A 20,450-nucleotide genomic window follows, 5' to 3' on the forward strand; every position below is an offset into this window, starting at 1 on the left:
TGTAGAAAAAAATCGACAGCCAAATCCGAGTAGAGGAAGACCTCTATTACCACCAAAAAGTCATCCAGGTCCAAAAAAAAATTTCCAAAAAAATTCAATTTTTCTTAGGCAGACGATTTTATTGCATATTCTTGCACAAAATACACCTAAAAGTGTAGAAAAAAATCGACAGCCAAATCCGAGTAGAGGAAGACCTCTATTACCACCAAAAAGTCATCCAGGTCCAAAAAAAAATTTCCAAAAAAATTCAATTTTTCTTAGGCAGACGATTTTATTGCATATTCTTGCACAAAATACACCTAAAAGTGTAGAAAAAAATCGACAGCTAAATCCAAGTAGAGGAAGACCTCTATTACCACCAAAAAGTCATCCAGGTCCAAAAAAAAATTTCCAAAAAAATTCAATTTTTCTTAGGCAGACGATTTTATTGCATATTCTTGCACAAAATACACCTAAAAGTGTAGAAAAAAATCGACAGCCAAATCCGAGTAGAGGAAGGCCTCTATTACCACCAAAAAGTCATCCAGGTCCAAAAAAAAATTTCCAAAAAAATTCAATTTTTCTTAGGCAGACGATTTTATTGCATATTCTTGCACAAAATACACCTAAAAGTGTAGAAAAAAATCGACAGCCAAATCCGAGTAGAGGAAGACCTCTATTACCACCAAAAAGTCATCCAGGTCCAAAAAAAAATTTCCAAAAAAATTCAATTTTTCTTAGGCAGACGATTTTATTGCATATTCTTGCACAAAATACACCTAAAAGTGTAGAAAAAAATCGACAGCCAAATCCGAGTAGAGGAAGACCTCTATTACCACCAAAAAGTCATCCAGGTCCAAAAAAAAATTTCCAAAAAAATTCAATTTTTCTTAGGCAGACGATTTTATTGCATATTCTTGCACAAAATACACCTAAAAGTGTAGAAAAAAATCGACAGCCAAATCCGAGTAGAGGAAGACCTCTATTACCACCAAAAAGTCATCCAGGTCCAAAAAAAAATTTCCAAAAAAATTCAATTTTTCTTAGGCAGACGATTTTATTGCATATTCTTGCACAAAATACACCTAAAAGTGTAGAAAAAAATCGACAGCCAAATCCGAGTAGAGGAAGACCTCTATTACCACCAAAAAGTCATCCAGGTCCAAAAAAAAATTTCCAAAAAAATTCAATTTTTCTTAGGCAGACGATTTTATTGCATATTCTTGCACAAAATACACCTAAAAGTGTAGAAAAAAATCGACAGCCAAATCCGAGTAGAGGAAGACCTTTATTACCACCAAAAAGTCATCCAGGTCCAAAAAAAAATTTCCAAAAAAATTCAATTTTTCTTAGGCAGACGATTTTATTGCATATTCTTGCACAAAATACACCTAAAAGTGTAGGAAAAAATCGACAGCCAAATCCGAGTAGAGGAAGACCTCTATTACCACCAAAAAGTCATCCAGGTCCAAAAAAAAATTTCCAAAAAAATTCAATTTTTCTTAGGCAGACGATTTTATTGCATATTCTTGCACAAAATACACCTAAAAGTGTAGAAAAAAATCGACAGCCAAATCCGAGTAGAGGAAGACCTCTATTACCACCAAAAAGTCATCCAGGTCCAAAAAAAAATTTCCAAAAAAATTCAATTTTTCTTAGGCAGACGATTTTATTGCATATTCTTGCACAAAATACACCTAAAAGTGTAGAAAAAAATCGACAGCCAAATCCGAGTAGAGGAAGACCTCTATTACCACCAAAAAGTCATCCAGGTCCAAAAAAAAATTTCCAAAAAAATTCAATTTTTCTTAGGCAGACGATTTTATTGCATATTCTTGCACAAAATACACCTAAAAGTGTAGAAAAAAATCGACAGCCAAATCCGAGTAGAGGAAGACCTCTATTACCACCAAAAAGTCATCCAGGTCCAAAAAAAAATTTCCAAAAAAATTCAATTTTTCTTAGGCAGACGATTTTATTGCATATTCTTGCACAAAATACACCTAAAAGTGTAGAAAAAAATCGACAGCCAAATCCGAGTAGAGGAAGACCTCTATTACCACCAAAAAGTCATCCAGGTCCAAAAAAAAATTTCCAAAAAAATTCAATTTTTCTTAGGTAGACGATTTTATTGCATATTCTTGCACAAAATACACCTAAAAGTGTAGAAAAAAATCGACAGCCAAATCCGAGTAGAGGAAAACCTCTATTACCACCAAAAAGTCATCCAGGTCCAAAAAAAAATTTCCAAAAAAATTCAATTTTTCTTAGGCAGACGATTTTATTGCATATTCTTGCACAAAATACACCTAAAAGTGTAGAAAAAAATCGACAGCCAAATCCGAGTAGAGGAAGACCTCTATTACCACCAAAAAGTCATCCAGGTCCAAAAAAAAATTTCCAAAAAAATTCAATTTTTCTTAGGCAGACGATTTTATTGCATATTCTTGCACAAAATACACCTAAAAGTGTAGGAAAAAATCGACAGCCAAATCCGAGTAGAGGAAGACCTCTATTACCACCAAAAAGTCATCCAGGTCCAAAAAAAAATTTCCAAAAAAATTCAATTTTTCTTAGGCAGACGATTTTATTGCATATTCTTGCACAAAATACACCTAAAAGTGTAGAAAAAAATCGACAGCCAAATCCGAGTAGAGGAAGACCTCTATTACCACCAAAAAGTCATCCAGGTCCAAAAAAAAATTTCCAAAAAAATTCAATTTTTCTTAGGCAGACGATTTTATTGCATATTCTTGCACAAAATACACCTAAAAGTGTAGAAAAAAATCGACAGCCAAATCCGAGTAGAGGAAGACCTCTATTACCACCAAAAAGTCATCCAGGTCCAAAAAAAAATTTCCAAAAAAATTCAATTTTTCTTAGGCAGACGATTTTATTGCATATTCTTGCACAAAATACACCTAAAAGTGTAGAAAAAAATCGACAGCCAAATCCGAGTAGAGGAAGACCTCTATTACCACCAAAAAGTCATCCAGGTCCAAAAAAAAATTTCCAAAAAAATTCAATTTTTCTTAGGCAGACGATTTTATTGCATATTCTTGCACAAAATACACCTAAAAGTGTAGAAAAAAATCGACAGCCAAATCCGAGTAGAGGAAGACCTCTATTACCACCAAAAAGTCATCCAGGTCCAAAAAAAAATTTCCAAAAAAATTCAATTTTTCTTAGGCAGACGATTTTATTGCATATTCTTGCACAAAATACACCTAAAAGTGTAGAAAAAAATCGACAGCCAAATCCGAGTAGAGGAAGACCTCTATTACCACCAAAAAGTCATCCAGGTCCAAAAAAAAATTTCCAAAAAAATTCAATTTTTCTTAGGCAGACGATTTTATTGCATATTCTTGCACAAAATACACCTAAAAGTGTAGAAAAAAATCGACAGCCAAATCCGAGTAGAGGAAGACCTCTATTACCACCAAAAAGTCATCCAGGTCCAAAAAAAAATTTCCAAAAAAATTCAATTTTTCTTAGGCAGACGATTTTATTGCATATTCTTGCACAAAATACACCTAAAAGTGTAGAAAAAAATCGACAGCCAAATCCGAGTAGAGGAAGACCTCTATTACCACCAAAAAGTCATCCAGGTCCAAAAAAAAATTTCCAAAAAAATTCAATTTTTCTTAGGCAGACGATTTTATTGCATATTCTTGCACAAAATACACCTAAAAGTGTAGAAAAAAATCGACAGCCAAATCCGAGTAGAGGAAGACCTCTATTACCACCAAAAAGTCATCCAGGTCCAAAAAAAAATTTCCAAAAAAATTCAATTTTTCTTAGGCAGACGATTTTATTGCATATTCTTGCACAAAATACACCTAAAAGTGTAGAAAAAAATCGACAGCCAAATCCGAGTAGAGGAAGACCTCTATTACCACCAAAAAGTCATCCAGGTCCAAAAAAAAATTTCCAAAAAAATTCAATTTTTCTTAGGCAGACGATTTTATTGCATATTCTTGCACAAAATACACCTAAAAGTGTAGAAAAAAATCGACAGCCAAATCCGAGTAGAGGAAGACCTCTATTACCACCAAAAAGTCATCCAGGTCCAAAAAAAAATTTCCAAAAAAATTCAATTTTTCTTAGGCAGACGATTTTATTGCATATTCTTGCACAAAATACACCTAAAAGTGTAGAAAAAAATCGACAGCCAAATCCGAGTAGAGGAAGACCTCTATTACCACCAAAAAGTCATCCAGGTCCAAAAAAAAATTTCCAAAAAAATTCAATTTTTCTTAGGCAGACGATTTTATTGCATATTCTTGCACAAAATACACCTAAAAGTGTAGAAAAAAATCGACAGCCAAATCCGAGTAGAGGAAGACCTCTATTACCACCAAAAAGTCATCCAGGTCCAAAAAAAAATTTCCAAAAAAATTCAATTTTTCTTAGGCAGACGATTTTATTGCATATTCTTGCACAAAATACACCTAAAAGTGTAGAAAAAAATCGACAGCCAAATCCGAGTAGAGGAAGACCTCTATTACCACCAAAAAGTCATCCAGGTCCAAAAAAAAATTTCCAAAAAAATTCAATTTTTCTTAGGCAGACGATTTTATTGCATATTCTTGCACAAAATACACCTAAAAGTGTAGAAAAAAATCGACAGCCAAATCCGAGTAGAGGAAGACCTCTATTACCACCAAAAAGTCATCCAGGTCCAAAAAAAAATTTCCAAAAAAATTCAATTTTTCTTAGGCAGACGATTTTATTGCATATTCTTGCACAAAATACACCTAAAAGTGTAGAAAAAAATCGACAGCCAAATCCGAGTAGAGGAAGACCTCTATTACCACCAAAAAGTCATCCAGGTCCAAAAAAAAATTTCCAAAAAAATTCAATTTTTCTTAGGCAGACGATTTTATTGCATATTCTTGCACAAAATACACCTAAAAGTGTAGAAAAAAATCGACAGCCAAATCCGAGTAGAGGAAGACCTCTATTACCACCAAAAAGTCATCCAGGTCCAAAAAAAAATTTCCAAAAAAATTCATTTTTTCTTAGGCAGACGATTTTATTGCATATTCTTGCACAAAATACACCTAAAAGTGTAGAAAAAAATCGACAGCCAAATCCGAGTAGAGGAAGACCTCTATTACCACCAAAAAGTCATCCAGGTCCAAAAAAAAATTTCCAAAAAAATTCAATTTTTCTTAGGCAGACGATTTTATTGCATATTCTTGCACAAAATACACCTAAAAGTGTAGAAAAAAATCGACAGCCAAATCCGAGTAGAGGAAGACCTCTATTACCACCAAAAAGTCATCCAGGTCCAAAAAAAAATTTCCAAAAAAATTCAATTTTTCTTAGGCAGACGATTTTATTGCATATTCTTGCACAAAATACACCTAAAAGTGTAGGAAAAAATCGACAGCCAAATCCGAGTAGAGGAAGACCTCTATTACCACCAAAAAGTCATCCAGGTCCAAAAAAAAATTTCCAAAAAAATTCAATTTTTCTTAGGCAGACGATTTTATTGCATATTCTTGCACAAAATACACCTAAAAGTGTAGAAAAAAATCGACAGCCAAATCCGAGTAGAGGAAAACCTCTATTACCACCAAAAAGTCATCCAGGTCCAAAAAAAAATTTCCAAAAAAATTCAATTTTTCTTAGGCAGACGATTTTATTGCATATTCTTGCACAAAATACACCAAAAAGTGTAGAAAAAAATCGACAGCCAAATCCGAGTAGAGGAAGACCTCTATTACCACCAAAAAGTCATCCAGGCCAAAAAAAAATTTCCAAAAAAATTCAATTTTTCTTAGGCAGACGATTTTATTGCATATTCTTGCACAAAATACACCTAAAAGTGTAGAAAAAAATCGACAGCCAAATCCGAGTAGAGGAAGACCTCTATTACCACCAAAAAGTCATCCAGGTCCAAAAAAAAATTTCCAAAAAAATTCAATTTTTCTTAGGCAGACGATTTTATTGCATATTCTTGCACAAAATACACCAAAAAGTGTAGAAAAAAATCGACAGCCAAATCCGAGGAGAGGAAGACCTCTATTACCACCAAAAAGTCATCCAGGTCCAAAAAAAAATTTCCAAAAAAATTCAATTTTTCTTAGGCAGACGATTTTATTGCATATTCTTGCACAAAATACACCTAAAAGTGTAGAAAAAAATCGACAGCCAAATCCGAGTAGAGGAAGACCTCTATTACCACCAAAAAGTCATCCAGGTCCAAAAAAAAATTTCCAAAAAAATTCATTTTTTCTTAGGCAGACGATTTTATTGCATATTCTTGCACAAAATACACCTAAAAGTGTAGAAAAAAATCGACAGCCAAATCCGAGTAGAGGAAGACCTCTATTACCACCAAAAAGTCATCCAGGTCCAAAAAAAAATTTCCAAAAAAATTCATTTTTTCTTAGGCAGACGATTTTATTGCATATTCTTGCACAAAATACACCTAAAAGTGTAGAAAAAAATCGACAGCCAAATCCGAGTAGAGGAAGACCTCTATTACCACCAAAAAGTCATCCAGGTCCAAAAAAAAATTTCCAAAAAAATTCAATTTTTCTTAGGCAGACGATTTTATTGCATATTCTTGCACAAAATACACCTAAAAGTGTAGGAAAAAATCGACAGCCAAATCCGAGTAGAGGAAGACCTCTATTACCACCAAAAAGTCATCCAGGTCCAAAAAAAAATTTCCAAAAAAATTCAATTTTTCTTAGGCAGACGATTTTATTGCATATTCTTGCACAAAATACACCTAAAAGTGTAGAAAAAAATCGACAGCCAAATCCGAGTAGAGGAAGACCTCTATTACCACCAAAAAGTCATCCAGGTTCAAAAAAAAATTTCCAAAAAAATTCAATTTTTCTTAGGCAGACGATTTTATTGCATATTCTTGCACAAAATACACCTAAAAGTGTAGAAAAAAATCGACAGCCAAATCCGAGTAGAGGAAAACCTCTATTACCACCAAAAAATCATCCAGGTCCAAAAAAAAATTTCCAAAAAAATTCAATTTTTCTTAGGCAGACGATTTTATTGCATATTCTTGCACAAAATACACCTAAAAGTGTAGAAAAAAATCGACAGCCAAATCCGAGTAGAGGAAGACCTCTATTACCACCAAAAAGTCATCCAGGTCCAAAAAAAAATTTCCAAAAAAATTCAATTTTTCTTAGGCAGACGATTTTATTGCATATTCTTGCACAAAATACACCTAAAAGTGTAGGAAAAAATCGACAGCCAAATCCGAGTAGATGAAGACCTCTATTACCACCAAAAAGTCATCCAGGTCCAAAAAAAAATTTCCAAAAAAATTCAATTTTTCTTAGGCAGACGATTTTATTGCATATTCTTGCACAAAATACACCTAAAAGTGTAGAAAAAAATCGACAGCCAAATCCGAGTAGAGGAAGACCTCTATTACCACCAAAAAGTCATCCAGGTCCAAAAAAAAATTTCCAAAAAAATTCAATTTTTCTTAGGCAGACGATTTTATTGCATATTCTTGCACAAAATACACCTAAAAGTGTAGAAAAAAATCGACAGCCAAATCCGAGTAGAGGAAAACCTCTATTACCACCAAAAAATCATCCAGGTCCAAAAAAAAATTTCCAAAAAAATTCAATTTTTCTTAGGCAGACGATTTTATTGCATATTCTTGCACAAAATACACCTAAAAGTGTAGAAAAAAATCGACAGCCAAATCCGAGTAGAGGAAGACCTCTATTACCACCAAAAAGTCATCCAGGTCCAAAAAAAAATTTCCAAAAAAATTCAATTTTTCTTAGGCAGACGATTTTATTGCATATTCTTGCACAAAATACACCTAAAAGTGTAGGAAAAAATCGACAGCCAAATCCGAGTAGAGGAAGACCTCTATTACCACCAAAAAGTCATCCAGGTCCAAAAAAAAATTTCCAAAAAAATTCAATTTTTCTTAGGCAGACGATTTTATTGCATATTCTTGCACAAAATACACCTAAAAGTGTAGAAAAAAATCGACAGCCAAATCCGAGTAGAGGAAGACCTCTATTACCACCAAAAAGTCATCCAGGTCCAAAAAAAAATTTCCAAAAAAATTCAATTTTTCTTAGGCAGACGATTTTATTGCATATTCTTGCACAAAATACACCTAAAAGTGTAGAAAAAAATCGACAGCCAAATCCGAGTAGAGGAAAACCTCTATTACCACCAAAAAATCATCCAGGTCCAAAAAAAAATTTCCAAAAAAATTCAATTTTTCTTAGGCAGACGATTTTATTGCATATTCTTGCACAAAATACACCTAAAAGTGTGGAAAAAAATCGACAGCCAAATCCGAGTAGAGGAAGACCTCTATTACCACCAAAAAGTCATCCAGGTCCAAAAAAAAATTTCCAAAAAAATTCAATTTTTCTTAGGCAGACGATTTTATTGCATATTCTTGCACAAAATACACCTAAAAGTGTAGGAAAAAATCGACAGCCAAATCCGAGTAGAGGAAGACCTCTATTACCACCAAAAAGTCATCCAGGTCCAAAAAAAAATTTCCAAAAAAATTCAATTTTTCTTAGGCAGACGATTTTATTGCATATTCTTGCACAAAATACACCTAAAAGTGTAGAAAAAAATCGACAGCCAAATCCGAGTAGAGGAAGACCTCTATTACCACCAAAAAGTCATCCAGGTCCAAAAAAAAATTTCCAAAAAAATTTAATTTTTCTTAGGCAGACGATTTCATTGCATATTCTTGCACAAAATACACCTAAAAGTGTAGAAAAAAATCGACAGCCAAATCCGAGTAGAGGAAGACCTCTATTACCACCAAAAAGTCATCCAGGTCCAAAAAAAAATTTCCAAAAAAATTCAATTTTTCTTAGGCAGACGATTTTATTGCATATTCTTGCACAAAATACACCTAAAAGTGTAGAAAAAAATCGACAGCCAAATCCGAGTAGAGGAAGACCTCTATTACCACCAAAAAGTCATCCAGGTCCAAAAAAAAATTTCCAAAAAAATTCAATTTTTCTTAGGCAGACAATTTTATTGCATATTCTTGCACAAAATACACCTTAAAGTGTAGAAAAAAATCGACAGCCAAATCCGAGTAGAGGAAGACCTCTATTACCACCAAAAAGTCATCCAGGTCCAAAAAAAAATTTACAAAAAAATTCAATTTTTCTTAGGCAGACGATTTTATTGCATATTCTTGCACAAAATACACCTAAAAGTGTAGAAAAAAATCGACAGCCAAATCCGAGTAGAGGAAAACCTCTATTACCACCAAAAAGTCATCCAGGTCCAAAAAAAAATTTCCAAAAAAATTCAATTTTTCTTAGGCAGACGATTTTATTGCATATTCTTGCACAAAATACACCTAAAAGTGTAGAAAAAAATCGACAGCCAAATCCGAGTAGAGGAAGACCTCTATTACCACCAAAAAGTCATCCAGGTCCAAAAAAAAATTTCCAAAAAAATTCAATTTTTCTTAGGCAGACGATTTTATTGCATATTCTTGCACAAAATACACCTAAAAGTGTAGAAAAAAATCGACAGCCAAATCCGAGTAGAGGAAGACCTCTATTACCACCAAAAAGTCATCCAGGTCCAAAAAAAAATTTCCAAAAAAATTCAATTTTTCTTAGGCAGACGATTTTATTGCATATTCTTGCACAAAATACACCTAAAAGTGTAGGAAAAAATCGACAGCCAAATCCGAGTAGAGGAAGACCTCTATTACCACCAAAAAGTCATCCAGGTCCAAAAAAAAATTTCCAAAAAAATTCAATTTTTCTTAGGCAGACGATTTTATTGCATATTCTTGCACAAAATACACCTAAAAGTGTAGAAAAAAATCGACAGCCAAATCCGAGTAGAGGAAGACCTCTATTACCACCAAAAAGTCATCCAGGTCCAAAAAAAAATTTCCAAAAAAATTCAATTTTTCTTAGGCAGACGATTTTATTGCATATTCTTGCACAAAAACACCTAAAAGTGTAGAAAAAATCGACAGCCAAATCCGAGTAGAGGAAGACCTCTATTACCACCAAAAAGTCATCCAGGTCCAAAAAAAAATTTCCAAAAAAATTCAATTTTTCGTAGGCAGACGATTTTATTGCATATTCTTGCACAAAATACACCTAAAAGTGTAGGAAAAAATCGACAGCCAAATCCGAGTAGAGGAAGACCTCTATTACCACCAAAAAGTCATCCAGGTCCAAAAAAAAATTTCCAAAAAAATTCAATTTTTCTTAGGCAGACGATTTTATTGCATATTCTTGCACAAAATACACCTAAAAGTGTAGAAAAAAATCGACAGCCAAATCCGAGTAGAGGAAGACCTCTATTACCACCAAAAAGTCATCCAGGTCCAAAAAAAAATTTCCAAAAAAATTCAATTTTTCTTAGGCAGACGATTTTATTGCATATTCTTGCACAAAATACACCTAAAAGTGTAGAAAAAAATCGACAGCCAAATCCAAGTAGAGGAAGGCACCTTTTGCCACCCTTAAGCCAATCCATAAAATAAAAAAAATTGCTAAAAAAATTCAGTTTTTCTTAGGCTGACGATTTTATTGCAAATTTTTGCATAAAATACTCCAAAAAGTGATTATGATCTGATGATCTGAAGTAGATCTGACGATGATATGATAATCTAATGATGATCTGATGATGATATGATGATGATCTGAAGTTGATCTGACGATGATATGATAATCTAATGATGATCTGATGATGATCTGATGATGATCTGATGATGATCTGATGATGATCTGATGATGATCTGATGATGATCTGATGATGACCTGATGATGAGCTGATGATGATCAGATCACCTTCAGATCTTCAGATCAGCATCAGATCATCAGATCATCATCAGATTTCCTTCAGATCTTCAGATCATCATCAGATTATCATCAAATCATCATCAGATCATCTTCAGATCATCTTCAAATCACCTTCAGATCATCATCAGATCATGATCAAATTATCTTCAGATCATCAGATCTTCAGATCAACTTTAGATCTGATGATCATCAGATCATCTTCAGATCATCATCAGATCATCATCAGATCATCATCAGATCATCATCAGATCATCATCAGATCATCATCAGATCATCATCAGATCATCATCAGATCATCATCAGATCATCATCAGATCATCATCAGATCATCATCAGATCATCATCAGATCATCATCAGATCATCATCAGATCATCATCAGATCATCATCAGATCATCATAAGATCATTAAAACCCCAAATAGTTTATTCCATATATGGCCTTGTCAAAGGGCCTTTTTAGTTTTCCTGGTTTATAAAAAATTGAAACTAATTAAGTTTTTAAACTTAACATTTCGCAAAAATGTTATTTTACATTAGTCTAATGATTTCGATTTTAAATAATAATTTATTTCTTATTACTAAATTTTCTTATGGGTTCCTTTTAAATTTCCTAAGTATGAAACTCCCCATTGTTACCACGGTATTGTCACATTTTTCAGAATGATGGCACAAAAAAAAATTTTATGTAAAGTTTGAGAAGTATTAATTAAAAGAAGATAATAACTATTAAAAGTAGTAAATTTGACTACATTGGATAGTAAAATTAACTTTATAGTGACAAAAATGTCCTCAAATATCATGCAAGCCATCTTAGCGTGCGTGTGTGGTTAGATGGTTAAGTTGCCGGCTTGCGAATGTTAGGTTCGTGCGTTCAATCCTCAGCGTTTAGTGATTTTTCTCTGTTAGGTATATAAAAATTTAATTATTATAAGGAAAATGTAAACGAAAGTAGTAGGGGAGAGAATGAAAAAATGGATCTCAATACTAATATTAATAATAATAATTTTACTACTTTGAATAGTTTTTCTTACTAATTTTTACAGTTAATCTGACAATTTTTATATAGTTGTTTCTACTACTGTTTGTTATAGGCGCCTCCTGGAAGTAGGAGAAATGTAGTCAATGGCAATTAGATGCATGAATTAAATGTAGTGAAATTTACCAAGAATTTTTTTGAGTTTATATAATATAAAAAATAGGGTATTCGTATGGATAACTTTTAAGACCCTTACTAGTTTTCCTTACATGGGGCATTGGTGAGAAAAATCATTACACCCTTGTGAGGCTCTGATCCGTTTTCCCGACAAGGCCCTTATTAGAGATCGGGAAAACTGGTAAGTACCTCATGAGACCCACATCACGATTTCTTCACGGTTATGCTTAAATATAGGTAATTTTTTTGGCAGAAGGAATTTATGAAATATACGTCTCTGAAATTCACCGAGAGGAGAAATTTATTCGAAGCAAGGTACTCGAGTTTTATGGTCTCAAAAATTTCCGAAGAATGCACCCTACGCGGGAACTTACTATATATTGCGATTAATAGGAATTTATAAGTTTCTTTTTTTATTACTAAAAAATGATAAAATTGGTGTAAAACTATTCTTTTTAAAATTAAATAACCATATTTGTTTCTACAGCAACTAAACTATATAACAATATTAAATTTTATATCTAAACGTCAAATTTGCAGGTGGTCTTGAATAAAAGTTACATAATAATATTGTAAAATTGAATTTTCAATTTTCCATTCATCATTTACTTACATAAATTATTGTTTAAAAGTCTACTTACAATGTACTATGATTCTGAGTAATAGATTTAAAACTTAATTGTACATACTTACATAAAAATAATATTCAATAATTGTTTTTCTGAAGGAATTATTCTAAGAATTGTGACTATGACATATATATTTATCCATTAAGCTTTATGCGGTATCAATATTTAAAATGTTCGAAAAATTATTTTGTAAAACACGCATTATAATGTTATAAACTGAAAATCATGAGTAAATATTTTTTAATAGTGGTCAGAAATAATTTTATTTAAAAAATTTGAAGCAAAATTAAAATCTAAAATTTTTATTTCCATTATGTATATATATATATATATATATATATATATTCAAAAAGCAATTGAATTTGTAAGGAAAAATTATTTTTATAATTTTTATACTAGAATTTTTAATGATGATTAATTGTGATTCTTCGGTTCTTCCTCTGACAGTTTCAAGGTAATTATTATTTCTTGAAATAATTATTTTAAAAGACCTTTGTTGGTATATAAAAAGACTTCAATTTACTTTTGCTAATAGTTGTCGGCAACAATTTCACATTTAATAATGAAGTTCTTTTATGTTTTGCTTGTCATATTCGCTGCACTTGTCAGCTGTAGTTTAGTGCAGGGTATAATTTTTTTTTTTTTTAGTAATATACCAAAAAAAAAATAAACCACACTTTTTAATATTTTTAAATTTTGTTATTGATTATTGTCAATAAAATAATATATCAATTGTTTTTATACAGGCTATGGTGGTTATGGTGGTGGATATGGTGGAGGATATGGTGGAGGTTACGGTGGAGGATATGGTGGAGGATACGGTGGAGGATATGGTGGAGGATATGGTGGAGGATACGGTGGAGGATATGGTAGATATGGTGGAGGATATGGTAGACATGGTGGAGGTTATGGAGGATATGGTGGAGGAGGACGTGGAGGATATCGTGGTGGATTCATTGGAATTATTGGTTTCGGAAAAGGTTCGTATTTCTAGCTTCTCAATTAAAAACTTATACTTTAATTAAAAAACTTTTTTCTCTTTAAATTTTTTTACTGTTAATTATTAGATTTGCAAAAAAAAAAAAAAAATAATAAAATTACATATGATGCTTTCGACTCAAATTTTTTTAGGAAGCCGTTTACGAGATATGAATTTTTCAAAATAATAATGATTTTATATTTTTGAATGCTCAATAAAACTTTTGTGAAAATAAATATGAATTACTAAATCGTATATAGTAAAATTTTACTAAAAATTTGTGAAAATTTACAAAATTTTAATTACTGTATACGATTTTTCACTAATTTATACTTAGAAAGATATTAACCCTTAACTTGCACCATGGGTCCAGTATACCCGAGTATTTTTTCAAGCTCAAATTAATTGAATTTGTAGTTTTTTAATATTTTTTATATTTTAATATAATAGTTTGACATATTCTTAGTAATTTTTTTAAGTTTTTTGATACAACTAATTCGATACAAAAGAATAAATTAGCTTTAATCATTAATAATTAAAATTTTTTAATTTTAACCTAAAAAGTCACATTTGAATAAATGTACACATTCATATTTTTTTTGCAAAAAAAATAGTCCTGCTGTTGTGATAAATTTTTTCTTAAAGAATAATACATCATAACCTTACATTTTTAAATCATAATATTAAAATTTAAATAACTCATATATGAATTTTCAAGTAAAAACACGCAATTTTTCTTTTTTATTTTTCACAATTTTTTTTAACTACCTTAAAATAAATTAATCCCTGTAAAACTAATTATATTTTAAATACACATTATAAGCTAAATCAGATTAAATTTTTATGCAAAAATATTCAATACCGGCTGTACAATACACGTTTGAATACGTCGGGTCCAGCAGACCCGTTGTGTCATTTACGTTCGAACACGGAGTTGTGCCAGTTGAGGGTTAAATATTTAAAATATTACATTTTTTAATAACAAAATAAAGATTATAAATATATTGCACATTAACTATTACAATTAATTAATAATAACTAATTTTTTATTTCAGGTGGATATTATTAAAAATCATGAAATAAAAAATAAGGATATTTTCGCTAAACAGAATATCATCAAAACAAAGTATAATATTCACTACTATAAAAATACTCTTAAACTTTTACTAATAAGTTATTAATAGTAATATAGTATGTGTATTTTTATTATATTCAAATTATACAATAAATATTTTAACTTGAACAGTTTTTTTATGCAATAATTAATCCTTTGAGACAATTTATGCTACACAAGTTTCTGCACACAATCATACTCGGCAAACATGTTGTAACATGTATAATAGCAATTTTCTAGCAAACTTGCTTCAAAGCTATATGGGTAAGACGACTCCGTCAGAAAATAAGCGATTTGTGAGTGGTCTTCCGATTTTTTAGAAACTAGGGGAAATAATAGTCTTATAGGTAAGATATATTTTTAACCCCAAAATTATTTTGAAAAAAATTTTTAAATCAGTGCAGTATTTTATTAAAAAGTATATTTCCGAAACGTTGAGATCAAAATTCAAAATTTTGACCCAAAAAAATTTTTTAAATTTATAAAATTATTTTTTAATGGATTTGGTCCGTTTTTACTCCCTTTGAAGTCTAGTAGAAAAAGCGTTTGTGGGCCCAAAACGGTCCAAAATAAAAGTTTCCAAAAAAATATCATATCATCGTATTAAAAGTTTTTGGGGTCGCTGAATCCAAATTTGAGGTCAGATTTAAAACATTCAAAATGCCGGACCCAATATGGCAAAAAAATTTAAAATTGATTTAGCAAAACCGAAAACCCCCGAGTACCGAATTTGGAACAAATCAAATCAATTTAAAAATTTTCCACCATATTGGGTCGCCATATTAAGTCCGACATTTTGAATTTTTTAAATCTGACCTCAAATTTGGACCCGAAAAACCATAAAGTAACCATTTTTATGCAAAAAAAAAATTATTTATTAATCAGAAAGTAGAGTTTTTACAATTAATTAACGATACAAATAATTATTTCAAAAAATATTTTAAAAGACTGACTAATTATGTAATTGTAAAATTTAAGTCAGAAATGTTTATTTATTTACAAAAATCTATAAATATTACGATTGTTGGAAAAATATTTTGAATGTTTATAATAAAAATACTTATTACGAAGACTATATTTTAAGTGACTGACTAACTATGCAATTATAGAATATAAGTCAGAAAATGTTTATTTGTATTTACTAAAATGTAGAAATCTTAAGATTGTTCCTAAAAATCCTAATGCAATAGTAAATTATATATATGTCAATAATTATTTTATTTCTTACGCGTAACATCATTTGCTTCAACTGAAACAACTAAAAAAAATCTGAGCGGCACAACCGACCTCGGCGTCGGCACAACTCTCCTCAGCGCGGAGTTCAACGTGCCGTGTTGCCTCGCTGTACAAAATCAGTTTTTACAAAAAAAAAAACTGTTCAAAATTATCAAAAAGTAATAATGGATTTAAACACTACATTAAATTAAAAAAAAAATAGATAGACTATAGATTAAAACAAAAAGTTCTTATTTTACTAGCATTTTATTTAGTTTTCTCAAAATCGACACTTTCAGCCCCGGTCTCCCCTACTTATTTATTGTTATTTTTTTAATTTTCCGACATTGATGACATAATTACACGCAAATAAATGTATTGCATAAATTACTACTTTATTTAAACCAAAAATAATTATCATAAATTATTTTCTAATTTTAGAGAAAATAATTAATTTCTGAAATCTCTCATGTATAAGCCAGTTGAAATTTGACGGCACGGTGGTAATTGGTCTTCTTTCTGTGAAATTACCATCTGGGGTGACGTCCCGTTAGACATCTCTGTATATATGGACGATCTCTTACGTAGTTTTAGAAATTCTAATGAATTTAAATTTGTTTTAAATATTTAATATCTTCTATACCGACGTAAGATTTTCTAAAAATATTTATCTTCATGTGATAAAAGACTGTAAAAATCATAATTATCGACATACGATCATAAATTAATAAAGTTTCATTGTTATTCAAAGTTATTAAAATTAAAAAAAAATTGATGAATGTTAATTATAAATTTTCTCTCTATGTTTGAAAATGAAATTCATAAATACGCAAAACAAAATATTTATTTCTACCATTGATGTAATTTTAGAATTCCTTGACATATGCATATAATTTTTATATTAAATCCATGTTAAAATAGATAACGCATTTTCTTATCACAAACATTTTTAATTCAACAACTTTAATAAGCAGAAATACTTTTTAATTCATAATTAAATAATAAAGTTGAAATAAAGAAAAAATGCATTTGAATATTAAAAAATTATCTTTTTAGAAAAAGTGTCAAACTTAATTTAATTGTTCATTGTTTAGGAAATTTGTTTTTGTTGTTGTTGTTGTTCTTCTTCTTAGACTTATCAAACTCCTATTTCAAAATGACTAATAATATATTCCTGAATTACGTGCTGGAAATTTTAATTGGCAATATAATAGTAGGAGGATACTTGAATAAATTAAATAAAAGCTATTAATGCAAGATGCACTGTAATTGTTCATGTATCTTATTGTTAGGATCAGAAGGTGCCAGACAGCTAAAACCTCTTTGAAGCCTCATCGACACAAACGTCCGCCTCAACGATCTTATCAGGGCATTCGTCGTCGGAAAAGTCGTAATTGTTAGAAATATTGGTGTAAAGGTCACATTCTGAAAATTACACCACCTTGATGAATCATTTTCCAGATTAACTTGAATGACGTAATTTTCTTTTGATTTAACCCCACTGATTTTAATCTTGTTTTTTTAATATGAAAATAACAATAATTACAATAATAATCAGTCATACAAAATATTAGCGCTTTTCATATGATAATAATGAATAAATGAAATTAAAATTTTCAAAAAATTATAATCATTTGAAAAATCTTTATTAAAATTATTTGTATATATAATTAATCTACTATTATTGTTATTATTAATTATTATCTAATTATATTTCATTACTAATCATATAGTTATATAATAATAAACCCAATAAATAATAAAATTAATAATAAAAAAGTAATAAAATAATTTCATTTTAAACATTGATTCCTATAGATTAAAAAAATTAATAATGTTAATTAATAATGTTACAGCAGTGTCATATGAAGAAATAAATTTTATAAACCTGCAATCATGATTATTTTTTTCAATGACTTCTGCATTGTATATAATTTATTACAAAATTCATTTCTGATTGAACCCGCGGACAGTAAATCTTTCAAAGTTGCGTACTCACACTAATAGTAATTACAAGAAAACTAACAAACTGTTAGTAATAGCTGAAGTCATTGGTCTAGAGTAAGATTTTTTTAAATAAATTTATTCCAGTTTTCCAGAATCATCATTAAAGATCCTTTACCTGACGATGAAACAATCGCTATCTTCTTCCCGGATTTCATCAGTGGGGGAATTACGATATAAGCATTAAGTTTAGAAACGATTACGCATTAGTGAAGAAATTTTAATCAAATAAGATCCTTTATAAAATAACAAGACACATTGAAAAGTTAAATAATAAAATGGGCCGAATTATCAGGCCTTGTCTAACGTTCATTCTATTAGCTTTAATTTTTTCGACTTACGCCCGTCCAGGTATTGGATTTTTTAAAAATTTTAATTCATTATTTATGTGTTTTTCAGAAATTATTATTACTAACGGTAATGTTTTTTTCAGTTTGTAACTTTGTATTGAATAATAACAAGCAGTTGCAAATTATGCAGTTATCTTAATTATCATTTTCTTACAATTTGAAATTATTATTTAAAGTCACTACATAAAAACATTCATTTTTATTATTAAAAATAAATAACTGAAAATTTAATAAGCACAAAAATTTTTTTAATAAAAAATAATAGAAATATTTTTTCTTTAGCCAATTCACCGGATTCAAATGAAAGTCAGAGTCCAATAAAATTAAATTCTGATAACGTAAAACATAATGTAAAAACAAGCCCAAGAAAATCAGGATTATCAGGAAAACAAAAAGAACAGGAAAAAAATTCGTCTCCATTTGAAGGTTGTCTTGTGTGGGCTGACGGAAAAGCACCACATTTCAAAGATGTGCCTCGAGTTTCGGGAAAACCGTTTAAGGATAATAACAGTGGTGATAAAAAAAGTGATAACAGTGATAATCATAATAAACCTAGTGATAACAGTGATGATAATGAACACAATGACAGTGATAATGGTGAATATCCTGAAAATACGGATGGTGACGATGGAGAATATCATCCAGATCCCAACTTTGATGATGGAGAATATCATCCAGATAATAATTTTGATAAGGGAGAATATAATCCAGATTCTAAATTCGATGATGGAGAATATCATCCAGATTCAAATTTTGATGATGGAGAATATCATCCAGATCCTAATTTCAATACAGGAGAATATGACGAAAATCCAAAACAAAAGAACAATAGAAATAATGATAGAAAACCTAAATCAAAACCAAACAAACAAGATAATAATGATGAAGATACTGACAAACCAGAAGATCAGTCAGATGAAAATAATGACGACAATGATGATCCACTGAATCCGGAAATTTCTAAGCCTAAAGAAAAGAAACCCAAAGCTCAAAAACCAGCAGATGATAAAAAAGATCAGTCTGATGATGAAGATACTGACAAACCAGAGGATGAGCCGGAAGAGAAGAATGACGACAAAGATAGTCCACAGAAACCAGAAAACTCTAAGCCCAAGGAGAAGAAGCCCAAACCTCAAAAGCCAACAGATGATAAAAAGGATCAGCCTGATGATCAGGATACTGACAAACCAGAGGATGAGCCGGAAGAGAAGAATGACGACAAAGAAAGTCCACATAAACCAGAAAACTCTAAACCCAAGGAGAAGAAGCCTAAGCCTCAAAAACCAACAGATGATAAAAAAGATCAGCCTGATGATGAAGATACTGAGAAAGCGGAGGTTGAGCCGGAAGAGATGAATGACGACAAAGAGAGTCCACAGAAACCAGAAAACCCTAAGCCTAAAGAAATGAAACCTAAACCTCAAAAACCAACAGATGATAAAATGGATCAGCCTGATGATGAAGATACTGACAAACCGGAGGATAAGCCGGAAAAGGAGAATGATGACAAAGAGAGTCCACAGAAACCAGAAAACTCTAAGCCCAAGGAGAAGAAGCCCAAACCTCAAAAGCCAACAGATGATAAAAAGGATCAGCCTGATGATCAGGATACTGACAAACCAGAGGATGAGCCGGAAGAGAAGAATGACGACAAAGAAAGTCCACATAAACCAGAAAACTCTAAACCCAAGGAGAAGAAGCCTAAGCCTCAAAAACCAACAGATGATAAAAAAGATCAGCCTGATGATGAAGATACTGACAAAGCGGAGGATGAGCCGGAAGAGATGAATGACGACAAAGAGAGTCCACAGAAACCAGAAAACCCTAAGCCTAAAGAAATGAAACCTAAACCTCAAAAACCAACAGATGATAAAAAGGATCAGCCTGATGATGAAGATACTGACAAACCGGAGGATAAGCCAGAAGAGAAGAATAATGACAAAGAGAGTCCACAGAAACCAGAAAACACTAAGCCTAAAGAAATGAAACCGAAGCCTCAAAAACCAACAGATGATAAAAAGGATCTGCCTGATGATGAAGATACTGACAAACCGGAGGATAAGCCGGAAGAGAAGCATGATGACAAAGAGAGTCCACAGAAACCAGAAAACACTAAGCCTAAAGAAATGAAACCTAAACCTCAAAAGCCAACAGATGATAAAAAGGATCGGCCTGATGATGATGATACTGACAAACCGGAGGATGAGCCG

At 31.1% G+C, this 20,450-nt stretch overlaps 3 protein-coding genes across 5 annotated transcripts; all 3 read left to right on the top strand.

The window, feature by feature from the left end:
• The first annotated feature begins 10,771 nt into the window (after positions 1-10,771).
• LOC127283703 (uncharacterized) lies at positions 10,772-11,197 on the top strand. The gene has a single exon (XM_051308723.1). The coding sequence runs from the start codon at positions 10,772-10,774 to the stop codon at positions 11,195-11,197; it is 426 nt and encodes a 141-aa protein (XP_051164680.1).
• Positions 11,198-13,065: 1,868 nt separating this feature from the next.
• On the top strand, positions 13,066-14,800 carry LOC127283836 (glycine-rich protein 3-like). Of its 3 annotated transcripts, none has more exons than XM_051308943.1 (4): positions 13,066-13,204; positions 13,325-13,369; positions 13,406-13,558; positions 14,613-14,800. In XM_051308943.1, exons 1-4 carry the CDS (start codon positions 13,141-13,143, stop codon positions 14,624-14,626), a joined length of 276 nt encoding a protein of 91 aa, XP_051164900.1. In that variant the 5' UTR covers positions 13,066-13,140; the 3' UTR covers positions 14,627-14,800. The 3 variants fall into 3 exon arrangements, with proteins under 3 accessions (XP_051164900.1, XP_051164901.1, XP_051164899.1); XM_051308944.1 differs by having other exon boundaries at positions 13,418-13,558; XM_051308942.1 differs by having other exon boundaries at positions 13,325-13,558.
• Positions 14,801-18,108: 3,308 nt separating this feature from the next.
• LOC127283795 (protein starmaker-like) lies at positions 18,109-20,398 on the top strand. The gene is made up of 3 exons (XM_051308891.1): positions 18,109-18,241; positions 18,523-20,331; positions 20,388-20,398. The coding sequence occupies exons 1-3, from the start codon at positions 18,169-18,171 to the stop codon at positions 20,396-20,398; spliced, it is 1,893 nt and encodes a 630-aa protein (XP_051164848.1). The 5' UTR covers positions 18,109-18,168.
• Positions 20,399-20,450: the final 52 nt, after the last annotated feature.

Source organism: Leptopilina boulardi, unplaced genomic scaffold (assembly GCF_019393585.1).
Source record: "Leptopilina boulardi isolate dan_hultmark-lab unplaced genomic scaffold, ZJU_Lbou_2.1 LbouV2_310, whole genome shotgun sequence".
In the NCBI taxonomy this organism is placed as follows: Eukaryota; Metazoa; Arthropoda; class Insecta; order Hymenoptera; family Figitidae; genus Leptopilina; species Leptopilina boulardi.

What these genes read in the sequence shown, in the direction of transcription:
- LOC127283703 (XM_051308723.1), top strand. Translation starts at nt 10,772, where the DNA reads ATGATCAGATCACCTTCAGATCTTCAGATCAGCATCAGATCATCAGAT.
- LOC127283836 (XM_051308942.1), top strand. Translation starts at nt 13,141, where the DNA reads ATGAAGTTCTTTTATGTTTTGCTTGTCATATTCGCTGCACTTGTCAGC. An exon ending in CAGCTGTAGTTTAGTGCAGG is followed by an intron (nt 13,205 to 13,324) that starts GTATAATTTTTT and finishes GTTTTTATACAG; the next exon opens with GCTATGGTGGTTATGGTGGT.
- LOC127283795 (XM_051308891.1), top strand. Translation starts at nt 18,169, where the DNA reads ATGGGCCGAATTATCAGGCCTTGTCTAACGTTCATTCTATTAGCTTTA. An exon ending in TTCGACTTACGCCCGTCCAG is followed by an intron (nt 18,242 to 18,522) that starts GTATTGGATTTT and finishes TTTTTTCTTTAG; the next exon opens with CCAATTCACCGGATTCAAAT.